This window comes from Dermacentor andersoni, chromosome 2, assembly GCF_023375885.2.
Source record: "Dermacentor andersoni chromosome 2, qqDerAnde1_hic_scaffold, whole genome shotgun sequence".
NCBI lineage: Eukaryota > Metazoa > Arthropoda > Arachnida > Ixodida > Ixodidae > Dermacentor > Dermacentor andersoni.
Genome location: NC_092815.1, coordinates 177,137,400 through 177,151,760, shown reverse-complemented (window position 1 = coordinate 177,151,760; position 14,361 = coordinate 177,137,400). Strand labels below are relative to the sequence as shown.

The 14,361-nt window shown below is 43.8% G+C and overlaps 2 protein-coding genes across 5 annotated transcripts in view; one reads left to right on the top strand and one right to left on the bottom strand.

Annotated features, from left to right (window-relative positions):
- Positions 1–2,810: 2,810 nt before the first annotated feature.
- LOC129382040 (uncharacterized) lies at positions 2,811–9,242 on the bottom strand. 4 transcript variants are annotated; one of them, XM_072286593.1, is made up of 3 exons: positions 8,150–9,241; positions 5,912–5,972; positions 2,811–5,455 (listed from the first exon to the last, which is right to left on the bottom strand). In XM_072286593.1, exons 1-2 carry the CDS (start codon positions 8,802–8,804, stop codon positions 5,956–5,958), a joined length of 672 nt encoding a protein of 223 aa, XP_072142694.1. In that variant the 5' UTR covers positions 8,805–9,241; the 3' UTR covers positions 2,811–5,455; positions 5,912–5,955. The 4 variants fall into 4 exon arrangements, 2 of the variants coding, with proteins under 2 accessions (XP_072142694.1, XP_072142695.1); XM_072286594.1 differs by having other exon boundaries at positions 2,811–2,962; XR_011892874.1 differs by lacking the exon at positions 5,912–5,972 and having other exon boundaries at positions 8,150–9,242.
- A 394-nt stretch (positions 9,243–9,636) lies between these two features.
- Positions 9,637–14,361, top strand: part of Polr2A (RNA polymerase II subunit RpII215) — a 65,628-nt gene continuing 60,903 nt past the window's right edge. Inside the window, exons 1-3 of the mRNA XM_050187190.3 lie at positions 9,637–9,853; positions 12,200–12,469; positions 13,873–14,043. Coding sequence (XP_050043147.1) covers positions 9,767–9,853; positions 12,200–12,469; positions 13,873–14,043 — 528 coding nt within the window. The 5' untranslated portion in view covers positions 9,637–9,766. The remainder of the gene's footprint in view (positions 9,854–12,199; positions 12,470–13,872; positions 14,044–14,361) is intronic.

Here is a 14,361-nt window from a genome sequence, read left to right as displayed (position 1 = left end):
ATCTGGATTGGGAAGAATTGGGGATAAAGGTTAATGGGGAATACCTCAGTAACTTGCGATTCGCTGATGATATTGCCTTGCTTAGTAACTCAGGGGACCAATTGCAATGCATGCTCACTGACCTGGAGAGGCAAAGCAGAAGAGTGTATTTAAAAATGAATCTGCAGAAAACTAAAATAATGTTTAACAGTCTCTGAAGAGAACAGCAATTTACAATAGGTAGCAAGGCACTGGAAGTGGTAAGGGAATACATCTACTTAGGGCAGGTAGTGACGGCGGATCCGGATCATGAGACGGAAATAATCAGAAGAATAAGAATGGGCTGGGGTGCGTTTGGCAGGCATTCTCAGATCATGAACAGCAGGTTGCCATTATCCATCAAGAGAAAAGTGTATAATAGCTGTGTCTTACCGGTACTCACCTACGGGGCAGAAATCTGGAGGCTTACGAAAAGGGTTCTACTCAAATTGAGAACGACGCAACGAGCTATGGAAAGAAGAATGATGGGTGTAACGTTAAGGGATAAGAAATGAGCAGATTGGGTGAGGGAACAAACGCGAGTTAATGACATCTTAGTTGAAATCAAGAAAAAGAAATGGGCATGGGCAGGACACGTAATGAGGAGGGAAGATAACCGATGGTCACTAAGGGCTATGGAATGGATTCCAAGGGAAGGGAAGTGTAGCAGGGGGCGGCAGAAAGTTAGGTGGGCGGATGAGATTAAGAAGTTTGCAGGGACGACATGGCCACAATTAGTACATGACCGGGGTTGTTGGGGAGTATGGGAGAAGCCTTTGCCCTGCAGTGGGCGTAACCAGGCTGATGATGATGATGATGGTTAGAACATTGGGCCATTTGCTAGAAGAAGGATTCAATCCCACCATCAGTCACACACTCCTTTATAGCCTTATGGATGTACTTCACCCACTTTGGAGGTGGGTTGAGTGTGTACGATTGTGTCACTGTGTGCATGAAATCACAAGTTTGTGGGAGGTACAAGTTATAGGAAGGTCACTTTGATAAATGAGTATATGCAAGATTACACATGCATAGAAATGTCACAATCATCACAACCTATTGCATACTTAGACAGTTAGCAGTGCTATGTTTTAGTCTAGTTTTTTTTAATTTACTTATGCTCAATGGCTGGAGAAACATTAGCGCATGCAAAGAATCCTCGAAACAGAATTCTGTGACACTCTGCACATGACCTATGGGGTTAGGCACGGGGGAAAGGGGGTGGGTCAAGTGCATAGTTTCACCGCAGCATGGTAGGATGTTTAGTGGGGCAGTCAACGAATAAATTTCTGCGCTACGTGTATGTTAAGTGTGCTCTACCAACTCTGAAATGCCAAGGAAAGAAGTGTGTAGTAACTTTCACATGATTATTTACATTTCTGTCTTGGTGCAGAGAAAAGGCACTTTAAGCCATACGGGTTCACTTTATGGTGGAAGCCTTAGAGTACCTAGAACAGCTACACGTGACCTGAAGTATCCAAACAACAGGGTGATATGAATTTCAATGTGGCAAAGCATGCTGTGTAAGTCTTAGTTTTTATTGGTTAGCTCAGCCTGCAGCGAAATAATAAAAAGCCATAAATTTCTAGTCGCTTAATCACGAAATGCTTGAGTTGTGCATGTTTACGTGTTTTCTCCACACCACATTTTTTTGTAGCTTTTCCTCTAGATGTTTAATACAAATGAGCTTTCACTTTGCTACTTATTTAATTGAAAATTGTTGCATGCTCAACAGTGTTATAGTGTAGTGGAAGTCAGTATGTGAACAAAGAATGGGAAGGTTTATTTAGGTGAGTGCTCTACACCAAGTTATACCAATTGTGAACTTGAAATTATTTTTATCCCTCAGATATGTCACCTTTTCATACCCATTTCATGTAGTGAAGCAGGTTCCCTTTATACAGCTCTTTTAATCAGCGCAGATTTCTCTGCTACATTAAAGTAACATTTAGATGGGCTACACTGTCGTACACCATAAAAATGTGCTGTATTCTTTCAGTCAAACAAACTAAGAATAACTTTGAATTAATATTGAGGCTGTTTTCAGGTAACATTCAAAATGCCCTTTTCTAGACGTTCACTGGACATCCATGTAATATGCACATGTCTTGCAGCGAAATGTCTATGGGATACCCAGAAAGTGTTCTAGAAAAAAAAAAATGTATGCATAGTGCACGCAAAAATGTAATTTGGATGACTGAATTGTGTTACAATTCTTTAGGTACAGGGGCCCAATACTTGATCGCCCATGCAACAGTGAAAGACAACCGAACAGTAAATGTGTGTTGTGTTTTTCAAGTTTATTGCAAAACAGTGTAATCTGGACTTGAGTGTTGGGTTGTTATAGAGTGCTGCCCTTTAGCATGAATTTTTTAAATGCTGTCTCTGTTCATTTGTGTTCATAACCAATAAAAATTGTAGACAAAGCTATACCTTGCCTCAATTTTGACAGTGACAAGCACCTGATCAAGGAGGAGTATTTAAAAAGACTCGCCTAGGAATTAATTGGCACATACTTAACGTAGTTAGTGCAAAAGGAAACGTGTGTAGGCTAGTTTGTTCTTCAACATGGAAGCCAAGTTGTGCTGCATAGCTGATGCAAAATATTACTAAATAAGAATGTGAAGGCACTCAAGATGGTGCACAATCATCTTCTGTGTTTCATATTAACTATGCAGTGCAAGTTGGTTTCATAGCAGGTGAGCGTTATGCATCTGCAAAAAAAAAGATAGCTTATATGCTGCACTGGCCTGTTACATACACAATGCCAGCTTTGCAAGAAAAGAAATATGTATAATCAATCTTTTATTGGCAGAACCATTACAGCAAAATATACAAGTCTCATTTTCCACCTTAGACAATAGTGTAATATTTAGATAGAGGTACAGACGCTCCTGATGACTTGATGGTAGTGTGAATGCATGCAGCTGGTACATCAGTGGACCTGTACAAGAGGGAAAAAAACGCAGGTGAAGTACAAAGAATTAAAAAGAATCTGCAACTTGCACTCCGAGATGAACATGTCACTGTGACAACCCGAGTGCTGCTGTTGAGGATTTTCTTAGCCTGTTGGTCCGCGGGCACAAGTGCCTGTCTTGCATGAAGCTGCTTAGCGCAGCTTCATGACAAGAGTTTTCTCTATCCGCCACCCGAGAACGCGCTCTGTAGCGGTCAGGCTCCGCCGAGAGACTTGCGGCAACGGGAGGGTAATGGGGCAATGTCAGTACAGATTTCGGTTGCTAAAGCAGTACCAGACCGATGGCAAGCAAATTTTGTAACACAGTTGAATATCCAAAATACTTGCTACTACTTAGAAGCAGATTGATCAGGTTTTCAAATTGAATAATACAAAGTGAACCTGCCCACATTAAAGTTTCAACCACAAGAAACACATTCCTGACGGATTGTTGACGCCAGCTGCCATCGTCAAGAATGATGAGATGCTGGGGTTGATGCTCTAGATGCTGAATTGTGCCCACGTCAAATCAAATAGCCGGCCAAAAATATGTTGTAAACTTGTTCCTTGTGGTTGGGCCTAAGCAATCCCGATGCCGCAGGTAACCATAAAGCAGTTGCACAGCTGCTAATGGATCTAAGTTAATGCATTGATAATTAACAAATAAACCTCTTAACAGCATCGAAGTATACAGGCATATTGCTAACGGGGCTCTGGAACAATAAAAGTTTCACATCACCGGTTTGTGTCAGTGTTTACTGGTAGCTTGTAGATACACTGAAACCCGATAATAACTGGCCTATGCACTAAAAATAGGTTCATTATATCAGGTAATTCTTCAAATCCAAATGCACCTATAACGAAAGGAAACAAACTTTTGTATTGTGTTTGTCCTACATGAATTTGTTGTCCTCAGTGGAAAAATTAAGTCAGAGTTACCTGCATTTTTGTAAACAAAACCATGCATAGTAGACAGCAATCTTTAGCCTTAAACAGCTTGCCAGTCACTCAAAATAGAGACTCGATAGGAGCTTGCTTGAAGTACACTGCTGGTATGTTTCCGAGTATTCTAACATTTAGGCAGTATTTTAAAAAAAAGTACGAAAAAAAAGGCCTCTGTTACAAGTGAGTGTTTTGCATGAGTATCAGTCAGGAAGTTTTGTGTGTGCAATATACAGGATAATTCACTTTATGCTGGCTTGTTATAGTCAGGTTTGGCTAAAGCCGTACAAAGAGAAAAATGCTACGTACTACAAGTGTGGATTTTTTCCTTGGCACTAGCCAAACATGAGTTAGAGCACACAATTATTTTTTTATCCATATTATCTGGTAAAAGGCGAAGGCATTCCCTGTGAAAGGTTTTTGAACAGTATGCACAAGAAATGTCCAGTACTTTTCTGCCATACAGCGGTTGCCTGCATACACAATGCAACTCATAAATACAATCTTTTGGCCGCACACGAGTAGTGGGGGAGCTTGTGAGTGGAAAATCTTCCATGTTGCCTTTTTGTATGCGTTTCAGCAAATGTCTGCGCAGCATACTCTGACTAAGGTTTAAATTTTCTGGTCTCCAATCTGATGCTAAATAATACATATTTGCAATTGCAAACAAGCCACAGTCAAGCGTGTTGCACTGGTTTTGTGCCCCTTTAGTGCAAATGGTCAGCGTTGGTGACTGCAATTTTAGCATGTGACAGATTTGCCTGATGGCATCAGAAGGAGTACCTTGGTCAATTGAGTCATATACAAAGACTGTGTTTTCATCAGCGTCAGCATTGGTTACCGTAAGCCAGTGATCGGGATTTCGGACATGCAAGATTTGAATAAAAGGGCTTTCTACTTTAGTAAATAGTAAACGATGGCCAAGTAGCACATCTTGAAAGCCATCCCAGTGAGGAAACTTTTTATGAATCAAGTATTGTGCTACGTTAATCACGCTGTCTGATATTGAGGTGCCCTGTACTAAAGCATTTAAATCGGCATCTGAAAGAGAGTAGCGTTTGCAGACATTTAACATGTCTGCTGTCACCATTGCAAGGCTTACCATTTGCTTTTGCGATGGCAAAAACTTACGCTTAACAGCTTTGACTTTCTTTGGCCGTCCTCTTCTTGCTTTTACCAAAGGTACATTAAGTTTTGTACTATTCGAATGCCTGCAACTGCTTGTAGCAGTCAACTGGGGTAATGGAGCTGGTGTACCTTGTAAGCTAACTGTAATTTGATTACTAGGAAAGGTGGTTAAGTTTCTGAAGAATGCCTCGCATGATGCAAGTTTTTCCATTAGCTCCTTCTCACCACAATTAGATAATACATTAGCCACAGTCTTGGACATTTCACAAAGCCTCTTGTAGGTGTAAGAATACTTTTCTTGAGCAGTGTCGAGCTTCACAGATGGCAGCAGCTGAATGCTGCTTGTCACCACTGGTGTGGCACTTGAGACCATGCAGCTGTCACTCAGGAAATGATCCTTACACCACCTGTCTGGTATGCATGCTTTGTCAAAAAGGTCTTGCTTGGCAAAATGGCGAGCTGCTATAATGTGTGCACAAGGCAAACTGTACTGATTATAAAAAGCACACATGCAACGCGTCAGGCATAATGAAACACTGTGCTCAGAACTTGCTGAAGCCACTACATAAGAATTAGCAGTGGAAGTAACCAAATAACCTACTTCTTTAAACCGTTTATACTGCTCAAGTACTTTACTTGTGGCCTCAGAAGTGCAATTACGGGCCAAGTCTAGTTGAAATGGCTCACTGACATCATTTACATTTAAGTTCAGCTTCATTTCCTTAAACTTGGAAAATTTTAGAGATAAGAAATCCTTCTCAATATAACTTACTAACGCTTCTATTGCTTGAACCAAATGCATGCTTGAAGTGAGATAACTTTTAATTTTTTGATTGTGACACTCAATGCGATTATTCGTGTTATTACCAAATGTAGGAAGTTTCTGCCGATATGCATGTACCCACATTTCTTTACAGGAGTGCCAGTTCTGCATGTAATAAGAAATAAAATCTTTAGACGCCATAGCTTCGAGCTCAGCAAGCCTGTCTAAGTAGTCCTGCACAGTGAAGGAATAAACAATTTTTTTTAACAGAGGGAGTAACTGATCACGCTGCAGTCTAGCTTTCTCATTGACTTTTTGCTGAAAGCATTGCAGCACATGCCATGTACACAACAAAATTTCAGAATTAGGAAGAATCTTGGTCAAAATGCGTAGCTCGTTCATGTCTTTATCTATCATGACTACTCTGCAAGCAGATACAATGAACGGGTTAAACTCTGCAAACTTGGCAAACATAGCCTGCACAATTTCAGTCGTTTCATTCTGCAAAAAGGCATAACACACAGGTCTCCCACGACCTCCACCATCTTCAACCAATATAGAGTACAAGATATAGCCTTCAATGTTTACTTTATATGTTCCATCAATAAATAAAATCTCTGGGTACTTTTCCAAAATCTCACGCATGTGCGTTGTCTGAAGTAACACAAATTGCAGGTTATTACTTTGATTCTTTTCATAGTGAATGACCCAGTTTGGATTATTTGCTAACAAGGTGTCTATTTTTTCCAAAACCATTTCTCCGTGAGCCTGCTCGTTGCGAATAGGAATAGAAAACCTTTGCTTGTAATTGTTAACATCTTTTGTAGTTAATTTCTTGCCCGTTTTCTGTTCGACCAAACTTTTAAAATACTTTGGGCCAATATTACATTTGGCAAAATCAAAGAATTCTACCTTCTCTGCATCGTTTAGAAGCCTGCTTTGAGGATACAAGTCATAATACTTCGTGGCGTGATTATGCTTAGCTTGCAGCTTGGTTATTTTGTAGTGAAGAGTAGGTGATTTGCACAGGCTTACTGAAACTGCCATTTCACAACCAGTACCATTGTATGCTTGCTTGGGTCGCTTTCCTGTGCCTCTTGGTTTTATAGCACGACCATGAACACAGCTATATGAAATCCTAATATACTCAAACTCTTTAGATTCTGTTGCAAATGGACTTCTATGAGACCTACTTATTGTGACTATGTGCTTGCCCTCCCTGCACCATTCATCAAAGCTTTGCCTGAAAGAAATAAAATTATCAAATGTTGCATTTAAATAAACTTTGCTGCCTCCACCATGCAATAAAGTGACAGTGTTAGGAACTCTGGTTGTGTTAGCACCAGCTCCTTCACAAACAGCCTGGGCATCAGAGCTGGCAGGCCTGCAGCTGGATGTCAAAGCAGCCTCACAACACCTACGTCGCGTGGGAGCAATGCACGCAGCTTTGTCAAGGTCACCAGCCTCTGTGCCAGGATTGCTCGTCATCTGCCCTCCATCTTGCATTGTTTCTGACCTACAGCATTTGCAGACAATGACCTCATTTGGAACACCATTTATGACAGGTCTGCACTCAGCCATAGCAACTACCAAGCAGTCTTTATTCTGCCTGCTAGCCACATGCTGCACCTTGCCAAAACTATCACAAATGGCGTCATGAGGGGCACTGGCTTGTCCTTCAAGCTTGCTACCAGAGACAGCAGAAGGAGCAGACTCAGACGTTATACTGTTAATGCATGTCTGTTTCTGGCTAACAACTGCTTTCAAAGGTGAAGCGAACTTCAAGAACTTGGCAGCTGTCACAGCAAGAACTTTGCCTTTCCTGTCTGCAGCCAGGTCACAGCTCCATTCTTGCTTGTGCAGTGCTGCAGCCTTCCGCCTCCTCCTCGATACTACCACTTTCCACTCCCTGTCGCCACAGTGGGAGACAGCCTCTGGCACAGCTGCTTCTTGAGCACTGGCCTCTCCTTCCCCCACAGGTGAGCACACAACAGGAGCACTCTCATGCTTTTGTGTGGCTCTCCTAGTTTTCCAGACACAAGTGGTGCTTGCACCTCGACCAGGGATCATTGGCTCAGCAGACCTCCCCTCGGCTTTTCCCCTACTTGGTACACTTGTGCCATGGAAAGTGGGGGAAGGCAGGCTGTCCCAGGTGAACCAAGCCTTGCTTCCCTTGCAACGGACACGGACACCGCCAACAAGTGAAAATCCAGCACCTTGAAGGGTTCTGGTAGGCTGGTTGGTGCCGTGCCTCTGCAAAGGAGCAGTGCTGGCTTTCCAGACAGGAGCTGGTGCTGTGGAAGGTCCACTTGCTGCATGCGAAGAAATTAAAATATGCAAACCAAGCGGGGGAAAGTCAGCCTCGGAGATGGCAGGGATGCTGTCCTGCCGAGTCCAACTGGTCCATGAAGAAGGTGCCTGGGTCTCCTTGTAGGACTGCTGGATGCGGCTTCTCTCCAGATGGATGGACAGGGTGCAGGCCCCCTGGTACAGGAAGTCTGCCAGCACCTTGTTACCAAAGCGGCTCGGGTGGACACCATCTCTGCTCAGGCAACTGGGCCAGTTGTCCACGAGACCACCCAGGAATGTGTAGCCGCACTCGTGGCAGTACTGCATCAGGGCACTGTTAATCCTTTTGTAGTTACCATTCAGGTCATGCAACCATGAGGACTGAGCTTCCCATGAGCTGTACTGATTCTGCCCCCGAGGAAGAATGGCAGAAAAAGCTACATGCACCATGGGATTTCTCTCAATGATCCCCTGAGCGAGCTGGCGATACTTGTCCATGCACACGCTGACACTGTCAACAGTGTTGTTAGTGCCAACGTGCACAATGACAACATCAAAACCAGCTAGCTTGTCAGCAATCATTGACAGCAAATGCTCAATCCTTACTCCTCTATGCGCGGCAACACTGACTGACAAACTACGACGCGATGGGAAATACTGGTCCGCGTATTTCACCATCGAGTCACCGGCAACCAAAACACGTGTCATGTTGCAAGCAGTGCAATCTAAAATGACACCTAGAAGAAAAAGAAAGACTGCGAGAAAATAAATCTGAGCTTTTTCACAAACGAAAGGAGGCTACCTTCTAGTCAGCACTATATATACGTTGAATCAGGGAAATCCGCGCTAGGGTTGAACAAAGCAAGAGGTCGCGAACAAGGACAGCAAGATCGGCAAATACGCGACTAACACAATCAAAATACCATCAAAATACTTATTAGAATAGATATATATAACGCTAGCAAATATAAGATAACCCTGCAAAGCAGCTTTCGCGCATATAAAAGGATGATGTCAAAGGCTTGCGAGAATGCAGCAGAACCAGGCCTTGGGTCCAGCACCAGCGGCAGCAGAAAAGCACGACCCGCAAGCGCGGCTGACGGGATGCGTACTGAATGTCACGTGCGAACAAACAATCAAACCACGCGCCCTCGAAAAAGGAAATACGCGGGCATGTGACGTTGACATTTAGTGACGTCACTTCCGTGCGTTGCAGGAGTCGATTCTGTGTGGGGTCGTCTGGGGAGCACCGCGTTGCAGCAGTCTTTGCCCTTTTCTTGGTAGTACTAGTATATCGGTAATCGCCATTCCTTCAAAGCAATCTTTCTTATAAGCAATCAAAGATGATGAAATGCAGCACACGGTTATAACTGCAGCTTTCTACATGATTAAAAATAAGAACTACTGCTGTTCTTATTTGTGCGAAGTTTGTGCTTTTTTCAATGTTTTTTTATTAGTGAATGGAAGAATTTGATTGGACCGTTCGGTGAACCTTTAGAACCCCGTCGGCCTCGACACTATATAAAGGGAGCTCTTCGCCGCCTTCCCGAAGCGCCGAAGCAATCCAATATGGCGCAGTTTGGCGAATAAGCTGTGACGAAGCACGGTTTATTTGGCTGTGAACGTGCTAGTCTGTCGGCATCGGTTATTGCACGTTGTGGACATCAACAATGTCGCAGATCGTGACCTCCGACTCGAAGGCTCCCTTGCGGGAGGTGAAGAGGGTGCAGTTTGGCATCCTCAGCCCCGATGAAATAGTACGTAGTTGTGTGACTTTTCTACATCGATAGCACCTTGCTGGCGCGCATTCTGTCAGTACTGTCAACAAAGTGTTGATTGTTTGTGGCACGCTGGCTAAGGTATGAACAAAACAATAATAAAATAAAGATCTGTTGCAGTCTGCATACTGCCGCAGTTGGTGAAGTGATCGCTGGCATTGCGATGTTGCCTAATCAGTACGTATTTGCGGGTCGTTCCCGAGCGAGCGAACTGTTGTCGTGCGAGACTTTGTCCTAATTTGTTGTGCGTTCCGCTCGAATAATGTACGTTTCATATTTTTGTTTGTGTGAGGGAGAGTGGATATTGGTTGGCACGCGGCATACGTCAACTGCGTGTTTAACAGCTGCTCACGCGAAGTCGCAGTAGGCACAAAAAATATCGCTCGCAATTTTGAATAATAAAATCGTTCCTAGAAGCTGTGGCTTAGGCTCGTGCATGGTTTTTTTAGCTCATATTAAATGTCCTGAAACGAAACGCTTACATGGCGTTGCGGCGAATACATTTCTGTCCTTGAAGTGAACGCCGGTCGCCAGCGACCTTGAATGCTTCCATCGCAAAAAATGACATCGTCTAGCAGGTCGATTTCCAACGACAGTGTCTGTTCATCATTCGGATACGCATCACAGTGCGCTCTGAATAAGCATTTCGTTCAATGCGTGTGTGTGTGCGCGTACATTGTAAGTTGTGTAACTTCTGACCACATTGCGATGCGTATCGCAACCTAAAACCTCTTGCGACGTTCAGTCCCGTTCGTGTTTGTCACCTCAGGAACAACTTTGTGCACTGCCTTCTTTGCATCAAGTGCCCATTTTGGACTGCCCTCTCTGTCACAGTATAGGAAATAAGAAAGTTGTGTTTGCCTGCAGGCATCAATGCACCTAAAGTAAACATACGATTGAGAGCTCATAAAGGAAATAGTGTTTTCAACTGCTGTCACTCTTGGCTGAACGGGCTGAAGCAGAGCCTTCAAGCTATCCTGAATTCATAAATGAATATTTAGCTTTAATTATACTGGTACTTTGGCCAGTTGCATTTAGCTTTTTGGTATGGTTAAATGGGGAAAACGTCCTGTTCTGAAAGTTTCATGCTTAGTGAACCCTGACCTTTTAGTTGCTATTAGTTGGCATCACGCCACTTTGAGTCGCACAACATGTGACACTTGCAACAGGCTTGCCCCCAGGATTGTTTTTGTGTTCTCTTCCGCTGACCCCGTCTTTATTTGCGGTCAGTATGATATGACTCCAGGAGTGGATCCAGGGCAGCCTCCACCGGGGAGGCCCTCGTCAAAATATGCAGAAAAGGGAGGGGGCTTGCTGGACACTTCAGTACTGTCAGCGCTAAAGTGTGAACCTTCTCAGGGGTCTCCGGGCCCCCTCTGGATTTGCCAGTGGCTTGTCCACAGTGCAACAAAGTTGGAACCCAGAGGCTAGTATCACAAACTTAGCAGTACATTAGTGAATGTGATTTGGCAACATTGCATGATCAATCACAAATTAGTGGCTTAGTTAGCAAGCTTGTCATTCGCACGTTCGAGTCATTACATGAACAGTAGGGTGTAAAGAAGAATCACTGGCTCAAGCACCACAAGTGTGTAATGAAGGCTTGAAACTTCTGAGCAGTGCTGAATCTTAATGGAATGGCTTTGCATGGAATATTTCCACCACCACATTACTCCCACAATGCATTTCTCTGGATACTTCAAGGAAGTGACCAAGTGACTTAAGGATAAGGTCCTTTAGTTCAAATGCTTGCTCTTACAGGTGCTCTTGGGAGGTTTTGAGACATGGAAGCAGCAAAAAAAAATATATATTTTGCATCTTATGTCTGCAGGCTTCACTCCTAGTAACACAACCACACACTCTTGTGTCATGGCGGCTTGCTTAGGCTTCGAGAAATTGCACTTTTTCTTTGCGCTTTGTAATCTGTGCAGTTCCTCAGGTGCACATAGACGAGAGTGGTGGCATCTGTGCATGGTATTTTGGGGGGGCCACAACAGGCAATACTGTAACGTTGTTTGCATCGCCAGTAAAGAAGTTTATGAAAAAGGGATCCGCTGCGAGGGCTTGTTGCAGTTGCAGTAAATAGGCTCGGCGCTTCAGAATTTGCTAAGGCCAGCATTTTTTTCGCGTTTTGTGTGTGGCTTTCAGAATTCCAGAGGCATGTGTAGGTGTGTGCATGTGGGATGTTTCTTTTGAAAAATGGGCTTCAACTTTCTTTACTAAAACTTTAAGCTACTGTATAATGCCCTCAATCATGCTCAGCGACCCGCTCACCCTGTGCCATTGCTTTTTATCTTTGCTTACACTGTTCTTATCTGCTTACAGCGGCGCATGTCAGTGACAGAAGGGGGCATCAGGTATCCTGAAATCTATGAGGGCGGCAGGCCCAAGCTGGGGGGCCTCATGGACCCCCGGCAAGGAGTTATCGACCGCACCTCGCGATGCCAGACGTGCGCGGGCAACATGACTGAGTGCCCTGGCCACTTTGGCCACATTGACCTGGCCAAGCCGGTGTTCCACTGTGGCTTCCTCACCAAGACCATCAAGATACTGCGATGCGTGTGCTTCTACTGCTCGAAGCTGCTCGTCAACCCCGTGCGTCGCATGTCTTGCTCTTATACTTGGCTAGCTTTTGTGTCTGTAAAGGAATGTAGGTCCTGGAAGGCAGTTTTATTTTTAGGTGGTTTTTGACGTATCATGATTGTTCCCATCGAGTGGTCTAAGGCTCTACTTTGGTGCATGCATTTGGGAAGTGTAACATAATATTGTTGAATACTCCTTATAGAGGCCAAGTTTGTTGTACTGTCTCTCGTAAGCTTTCACCTCTGTGCCAATCACTATATTGCCATTGATGGGCAGCAGTCTCTGGTTGCTAAGTTAGTAATGAACCTTCAGTCATTCATGGTGTTGTCTGTTGCCGAAAATATTGTTCTGTTACCTTGCAAATTTGAAATTTATGTTAAAAGATTGACCTCCAGTATTCATTCAATTTGATGACCATCTGCTCCTTGAAACTTTTAAAGGAAGTAAGGGAAATGGGCGACATTTTCAGTTGGTCACTTTCAGGGATACATTCACTAAGGTGTGACGTGCCTTGTGGTGCAAAACCTTACTGGAGCCCCTGAACGTTCTGCACGTTGGCGTAGGCAACCAGTGCCTGTTGGAAGTACTCTCTCGGTACCCACTGAAAAGGATCAGTCCAGAATACAACTGAATCGATATGCTGGGCTGCAAGATTGCCTTCTTTCTTAAGAGTAAGAAGGCACACAGGGCACCTTGTGATTGTTAACAGTGTACTATTTAGTTTTCATGGGTTCTCTGGCACTAAAGCAAGTGGGGTGCCAAATGCAAGGTATAAAGTGATTGTACTATATCAGCTATTAATTTGTGTTGTTGCAATGTACTGTGCAGGTTATGACCCCTTTGGGCACTCTGTGTACAATTGCACATGCTGCCATAGTGCATCAGAAGCAGAAGCGTTGATGAGCGTAATGATATTTAAAACATGTCATATATGTCTAGAAATGCTTCTGACTGGACCTCTTCTGCATGTTTGAATGATCTGTGTAAAGTGTTTGAGTAAAATTAAGTGACCTTTGACAGCTGGGAATTTGATCACGGCTTCAGTATGTCATCATGTAGTGGGTTCTATTCTTTCATTGTTTTTTGCAGTGTTCTAGGTCAAGCATATTTTCCAAGTGGGTGGATAGGTGCTTCCAAAGTATTCTACATGCATTAAGTAGTACATGTTTCATATCTGACATTCCTGCAGAGAGTTCTCACAATGAATCCACATTCTGAAAACTTGCCAAATCTCACCGAAGAACTTAAAATTCAATATTGCTTCTCCAACTGTATGTTTTTTGTGACTCTGAAAATGAAAGAAATGCGGAGAAACTAAATTTTCAGTGGGCAGAGTTTAGTGGCACCTTAAGTGAGTTAGTGGGTTAAGTCCAACGTGTGTGATCACATTTGTATCTTGTTCACTTTTCCTCTAGAACAATCCCAAGATCAAGGAAATCGCAGGCAAGACGAAGGGGCAGCCACGCAAACGTCTGGCACACGTCTATGACCTCTGCAAAGGCAAGAACATTTGCGAAGGAGGTGATGAAATCGACACCAAGCTTGGGCCTGACAGCCAGGTTCAGGAGGACACAAACAAAAAGCAGGTACGCTACTCTCCAACTGCGGTGGCATTGTCTTTTGACACAGCGAAGTCGAAATGTGTACCACTGTCTTCACATTTTGCAACTATCGTATGCTGCAAGGGCAAGTTTTATTTCTTTATTGAGGGCTCCGTCAGAAGGTATACGAGACAGCTGCGCTGTGGTGTAGTGATGAGACTTGTGGCCAACACTGAGGCAGCTGTACGGGGTGCAGCTGTATGTCAGAAGGTTGTATGTAGTTACATGGTGCACTCTAGAAGCACTTCTGTTGTGGGATCCGAGGAAGACACTTCAAAAACCCAGCGGCTGGACTGCAACGAA